Source organism: Mustela nigripes, chromosome 5 (genome assembly GCF_022355385.1).
Source record: "Mustela nigripes isolate SB6536 chromosome 5, MUSNIG.SB6536, whole genome shotgun sequence".
Classification (NCBI taxonomy): Eukaryota; Metazoa; Chordata; class Mammalia; order Carnivora; family Mustelidae; genus Mustela; species Mustela nigripes.
In genome coordinates, this window is record NC_081561.1 from 23703376 (window position 1) to 23710168 (window position 6793).

General features: G+C 51.9%; 2 protein-coding genes across 9 annotated transcripts in view; both read right to left on the reverse strand.

Moving 5' to 3' along the window:
* The window catches only part of CARMIL1 (capping protein regulator and myosin 1 linker 1), a 298433-nt gene extending 297573 nt beyond the window's left edge, over window positions 1-860 (reverse strand). For all 8 annotated transcript variants that reach the window (XM_059399579.1, XM_059399577.1, XM_059399578.1 and 5 more), the window contains exon 1: window positions 777-860. In XM_059399579.1, the coding sequence (XP_059255562.1) occupies window positions 777-816 (40 nt within the window). In that variant the 5' untranslated portion in view covers window positions 817-860. The remainder of the gene's footprint in view (window positions 1-776) is intronic.
* Window positions 861-995: 135 nt separating this feature from the next.
* On the reverse strand, window positions 996-2728 carry LOC132017657 (serine/arginine repetitive matrix protein 3-like). Its single transcript, XM_059399584.1, has one exon. The coding sequence runs from the start codon at window positions 1791-1793 to the stop codon at window positions 996-998; it is 798 nt and encodes a 265-aa protein (XP_059255567.1). The 5' UTR covers window positions 1794-2728.
* Between the last annotated feature and the right edge of the window lie 4065 nt (window positions 2729-6793).

The window sequence follows — 6793 nt, forward strand, 5'->3', positions numbered from 1 at the left end:
ATAAAACCCCCCTGCCCCCCCCACACCAAAACAAACAAACAAAAAGCAAAAAATAAAAAATAAAATAAAAAACCTCAAAGGGCTCAAACAACAGGTCACCTTGCATAGGGTACTGCACACAGGTTCCCCGAGATTCGGGATGGGGAGAATCGGTAGGTTAATTATTATTAAAATAACTCATACCATTAACCCTCAGTTTGCCAGCCGGAGCGTGCGTCACTTCGGTAACCCTTGGGCTCCCGGCGGGCTGGGCGAAGCCACGCCTCGCCCGGCTCAGTCCGCACTCGCGACTAGCGCCCCCTCCCCTGAGTCTGCGTGTGGGAGGAGCACCTCGCCCGGGGACGGGGGGAGCGCCCGGCAGGTGCCGGAGACGACCCACTGTGCGCTCGCCACCCCCTCCCCCCGGCCCTGCGCCGGCCTTTCCCCGACTTCCCCGAGTTTGGGGCAGGGGGCTGGTCTCTGCAAACGGTGCTCCTCGCCGCCAGAGCTCCCAAGTCCGAGGCAACCCGCCCACCGCGACCGCCCCCACCCCCGTCGCGGCTGGGGAGGAGCCCCGCACTCCCGGGTCTCCGCTGCCCCCCACGGCCGCCCTCCCCGAACTGGGCTTTCCCGGCGGCGAGACGCGAGCAAAGTTCCCGGCGCCCCGCCCAGCACGGCGGCGACCTGAGGGGCGCCGCGACTTCGCGGGACCTGCGGGAAGGCGGGAGGAGGGCAGGGGGGCGGCGGGGAGGGGTGCGCCGGGGCCGACGGCGAGCCCGCGGCCGCGCCACTCTTACCTGTCAGCTCCCTGGGAACCTCGGAGCTCTCCTCGGTCATGGTGGCCCTCCAGGCGCGGGGGCAGTGCCCGTCCAACTCTGATTTACGGCCCCCCGCCCGCCCCCGAGCCCCTCAGTTTTTAGAGGCAGATGCGGCTTGCGCCCGGGAGGAGGCAAGAAAGCGAGGGCGGAGATACAATTTTGCCGCGCCCCCCGCCCCTCCAAAAAAAAAAAAAAGAGTTACAAATAGGAGGTGGGTCGGCTGCGGCCGCTGCTACATGTCGCCTCGGCGCAGTTCCCGGCGGCGGCGCGGAGACCCGGGGATTCCGGCGGCGGCGGCTGGGGCTCCCGGCTCTCGGCGGCGCTGCTCCGGCCGCGGCCACCTCCCGCCGCCCCGCGCCGCGCCGCACCTACGGCTCTAGGTGAAGGCGGAAGGCGAGCGCCGAGGGCGGGGAGAGCGGCGCGGCGGGGCGAGGGTTTCCTCGCGCCCCTGCCGGGCTGAGGTTGGGCGGGGGCAGCTCGGGCCCTCCTCCGCCTCCTCCTCCTCCTCCTCCTGCTCCTCCTGCGTCTCCTCCTCCTGCTCCTCCTGCGTCTCCTCCTCCGCCGCCTCCTGCGCTCCTCCTCACCTCGCGAGAGCCGGCCTCCGCACGGGTCCCCGGCCGGCCTCCCGCGCCCGGCGCTCGCGCCCCCGCGCGGGGCGCACCCGGGGAGGGGGGCTGCGGCGGCGGCGGCGGGCAGGCGGGCGCCCCTCCTCGCAGCCTCCCTCCGCCGCCCCGGCCCTGCGTCTGGAGCGGGGGTGAGGCAGCGAGGGAGCGCGAGCCCGGGAGCCATCTGCTGGCTGCGACGGAGGCGAGCCGGGTGCGCCCGGGCTTCCCGGGGCCGCGTCCCCACCTCCCGGCGGCCCGAGGGAGCGCGAGGATGGGAGACGGCAGATGCCCGCAGATTCCGCAGGCCCGTCCGCGCGGAAGCCCGTTCTGTCTGGGACCCTTCTCCGCACTTTCCGTTCTCAGCCCTCCCCGGGACGTGCTGTCTTTTCATCGGCGTGATTAGTTTTCTATTTCTGGTGAGCAGGAGCTAGACGAGACCTGGAGACACTAACCATACGGGGAGAAGGCACTTTTTTCTGCGCGCAGCCGGCGCCCCGCAGCCGGCGTTGGCAATCTGGAGACCTTGGAATTGCGAGAGCGCTTTGGGAAAAGCCTTTCACTCGCGGCAGCATCTCCTTTAACCCCAGGGGCGCAGTCGGAGAGCTCGCTGAGCCGTGTTCCCAGAAGCCGGGGTAGGGCCGCTGGTAGCTCTGGTCCTACCTGGCCCGGCTCCCTCGACTTTCCCAGACCCCCCCCCCCCCCACCCCCCCCCCCCACCCCAGAGAGACAACTTCGCGGCCAGGAACACTTGGGAGCGCCTCAGTTGCTGCTGTCTCTCCTGGCCTCCGGGAAGGGCTCTGTCGAATCAGGTTCTGTTTTTAAAGGACAGAAAGAGGGGAGGGAGGAGAGGAAGGGGGATCCCCTACTTCTAATCACTGCTGCCCACCTTGGATCCACAAGAGTCATCTTCAGCCTCTCCGCCTGGCGTGTCCCAGTAGGGTCCTTGCTACGTTTCTGACCTCTCCCACCCCCACTCCTACAAACTGACTCTCTCTGACACTATCTGCTTTCCCCACCCCATGAATGCTATTTGATTTCTACCTGTGTTTTCAATCCAGCCCAATGTGTGAAGATTTTCAGGGGATCTCAGGGCACTGTGATCCCTATATTCAAAACCAGCAGAGTATATTGCTTGAAATAAATACTCTGTAAACCCAAACCATACGTTGCCTTCTCTCACTGCTTGTGTATTTGACTGGTTTTACTGCATTGGTCCCTGGGTTTGGGGTTGTCCATCCAACTAACTAGGCTGTGGGCAATTTGAGGACAGGACTTTATCTCAGACTTTTAAACCTCCTCAACAGAAACTTGTGCAAAATAGGTGTTCAGTAAACATTGGCTAACGGATTGGTTTTAAAGCATGTGGCCTCAGGCTCCCTGATGTTTGTCTCAAAAATTGGAACTTGCTCTAAGTTAGACATTTCCTTTGTGTGTTAAATATCTTTTTTATGCAATAAATGGGAATTAACATCTCAAAACTATGTTCCATTCAACTGTGTGCGTTAAAGGGGATTTTTCTGGCATGCACCAATGGAGTTTCAGAAATAGCCCTGCAGGTTCCAAACCATGTGGTAACTTGTGAAAATAAGGACAAAAGATTTTTTTTTTCCCCCATGGCCTGGGGTGATGGAAAGAATAAAGGAAAGGCTGTATGGCAGTCCCGTAATTCAGTGCTGCTTGGCATCGTGTAGAGGAAGCTGGGATTTCAATAAAAGAATCCATGTTTTTCCTGATTGGCTCCCACATCTCTGAAAGGCATGGATTCAAATGAACATCCCTTCTTGATACCTAAAAAGGACTGGTGGGTTTTGGAGATCATCTTGGGTGCAAAACTCAAATATCTTTCAGAATAGCAAGCAGAGAACTCCAAGGAGCACAGTTTATAAAGCTGCATAACCCAGCCAGTAGCAAATGTCCTCCTGCCCAACACAATCCTGGTGCCAGCTGAGAGAATGCATTTCGAATTCTGAAATGCATGCTTCTTGACTAAAATCTACTCACTCCTCCCATGCTGCAAACTTCCTCCGTGAAACTGCCCTTTAACTTCTAGGATTTTAAGGTCATACCGTTTTGTTTGTTTTTTAATAGTTTTTTTTTTTTATGTTATGTTGGTCACCATACAGTCCATCATTGGTTTCTGATGTAGCTTTCCATGATTTCTTGTTTGCGTATAATACCCAGTGCTCCATGCAATCTGTGCCCTCCTTAATACCCATCACAGGGCTAACCCTTCCCCCAATCCCTTTTTTCCTAATTTTTTTCTTAGACATTCACAAACTCTTGATTTCTATTTTTTCTTTTAAAGATTTTATTTATTAGAGAGAGAGCACAAGCAGGCAGAGGGAGAAGCAGGCTCCCTGCTGAGCAAGGAGACCCATGCAGGACTCGATCCCAGAACCCTGGGATCCTGATCTGAGTGAGAGGCAGATGCCTAATCGACTGAGCAACCCAGGCATCCCTCGTTATACTGTCTTGATTCAAAACCACCAACGAGGGCTCCTGTGTGGCTCAGTTGGTTAAGCAACTGCCTTTAGCTCAGGTCATGATCCTGGAGTCTGGCATTGGGCCCCCTGCTTGGCAGGGAGTCTGCTTCTCCCTCTGACCTTACCCCTCTCATGCTTCTCTCGCTCCCTCATTCTCTCCCTCTCAAATAAATAAATAAAATCTTAAAAAAAAAAAAAACCAACACCATATGAAACTGATTGTTACTATAAGTAAGATGAACTGTAGCTACATCTAAGTAAATATTTATATATAGCCGCGTTTGGGCGTTACAACTAGCACTGAAAACTGAAATCTATTAGAAAGAGTAAACTGGTTTTTCAGAGCATCCCTGCTGCACCTGAACACAGTTGCAAAATTTAATAGATACAGAATAACAAAATTATTTTAGGAAATTAAACATAGATTTTCATTTTTAGTTCATAGGCACATGTTCATATCCTTATAGTATACTTTGAAGTTAGTGCATTCTGGTGAGAAAGTGCACTCCGAATTTAAAAATCTGCCCAAAATACTAATGCCTATAATGATCTAACACACTGTTGTTGGATCCATATCATATAATAATTAAACCCATGGAGACCAAAAAAAGAAGAAGAAATCAGCAAGCTATCAAAAAACAAATAAACACACAAACTTACCCAAGTCAGTTTCTGATTTTGCATACTACGTGGAGAACGGGTTTTAAAAGCAGAAAATACGGGTGCCTGGGTGGTTCAGCAGGTTAAGCGTTTGACTTCAGCCCAGGTCATAATCCCAGAGTCCTGGGATGGAGTCCTTCATTGGGCTCCCTGCTCAGTGAGGAGTCTGCTTCTCCCTCTCCCTCTGCTCCTGCCCCTGCTTGTGCTCTCTCTCACACTCTCTCTATCTCAAATAAATAAATAGAATTTTTTTAAAATAAATAAAATAAAACTGGCAGATATTCAGATATATAGGAACCAACAAAATTTCCATTTCCCACCCTGAGCAACTACCATTGGCTAGGGGCCTTCTCAAGGAGATATGTGTGTCTCAACTGGGTTAATATAAATCTTTCTGGAAAAATATACAATGCACACTAAGCTTGCACACACCTCCAGGAAAAATTATTGTATCTCTGATTAGAAGACAGTGCGAGGTAAATGGCTATTAAGTAATACTCCTTTAAAGTAAGTGCAAATGCTCTGATGTGGGGAACCACCTAGGAATAAAGATGAAACAAGAATGCTCTTGTATTGATTTTGTATTGCATCTGGACAATGGGTACATGGGAGTTCATGGTTCTCACTTTTACCTATGTTTGAAATTGTCCATAACAATCAGAGCAAATCCTTCACAGATAAGGCTGAGCAAGAAAGAAAAAGTCAGCTCAGCTATTAACTTGGAAGCTCTACTTGAGTTTCCGCCATCATGAGAGCTCACAGTTCCATAACGGTTCTCCGTCTTCAGAACACCTGAACACTTCCATAGACATCCTACTGCCTTGATTCAAAGAAACACTTTTGCTCCTTCTTATGTTAATGACATCAGAACTCATTTTATAACTGGCGGAGCAATTAACATTGTGCTTCTCACACCCCAAGCCAACACAACTCAAATATCTGCTCTGGGGTCAATGGTGGCTTTGACAACTGACACCGGCTGACAGGTTAGACTAGGTGAGTCTAGGTCTTTATCACAATGAGGAAATAAGTTCAGATTTGTGGAGTGGCTTACTCAAAGTCACAGAGCTTGTGAGAGTTAAAGGTTGAAGCTAAAAAAGCCAAGCATTTTACTATGCCCCTTCACCAGGCTCTTGGGCTGTGCCCCCTGGGAAGTTTGCAGATGGCCAGGGCTTGGTCCCCACTCGTCCACAGGGTGCTCCCTCTCGACAAGGAAGATTAAGGGGATCTTTGATCGCCCTGCAGTTAGTCATCCGGTGCCAGCAGGTATGAATTCGTTAAATGTCACCAAATTGAACACTTCTAGAAAATCAAAAAAGTCAGCTCAAAATGTTTTCGTTAGGTGCAGAGGGATGAGTTTGGTTAAGTGTCAGAGAAATTCATAGAAGTGGAGGCAGAGAGAGAGCTACCCGGAGGAGGGGTGCCTTCACAAGCTCACTCAACAAATGTGCGTTGAGCACTTACTACTTGCCAGAGGATGCTTGGGTGAATTACATGGATGTTTCATGGAACCCAGAGGGAGCAGTGGAGAGAGAGAGAGAGAGAGAGAGAGAGAGAGAATTGCTCCAAATGCTGAGATGGGGAATGGAGAGTGGGGAGGTGGGAAGGTAGGAGTGAAAATGTGTACAGGCCAGAAAACAAGAAAAAACACGGAGAAATTGAAAGAAATTAAGTGAGTTTTAATCACTGGAGATGGGGGTACAGGGACTAGAAGGTCCTGCAAGACCTTCGGAACTGCCAAATGAATTTGGATTTATCCAAAGAGCAAAAGGGGAGTTTTTAAGAGATCTTAAGTAAGGTAGTGCCACAATCCAATTTTCTTGATTAGAAGGATTACCTGCTTGGAATAATAGAAAAGACGGGAAGGTAGGCAAGCCTGTTAGAAGCAGAGAGAGGAGGTAGGAGGCTGTTGCAATAAATGGGGGGGAGGGGCAACAAAAACAACGGTAGCCTGAGCTGAGGTAAAGGCAGAGGGCTGGCAGATGGGAGAGCTGTGGATGGAGGGAAGAAGGGAGTTCTGTGGTTGGTGAGTGGGCAGGAGGCGGATGTCGCTGGCCGGAAAAGCAGCACTGAGGAGGGTATCTGTGGTGAATCAAGATGAGGGGTTCAGGTCTGCTCTGAAGAGTGGGAGGTGCCCATGGAACATCCAAGGCAAGATGGACATTCGGTGGCTAGATGGGGAAGTCTGAAGTTCAGGAGAAGGCATGTAGACTCAAGATTCACCAACATATGGTATCTGAAGTCATAG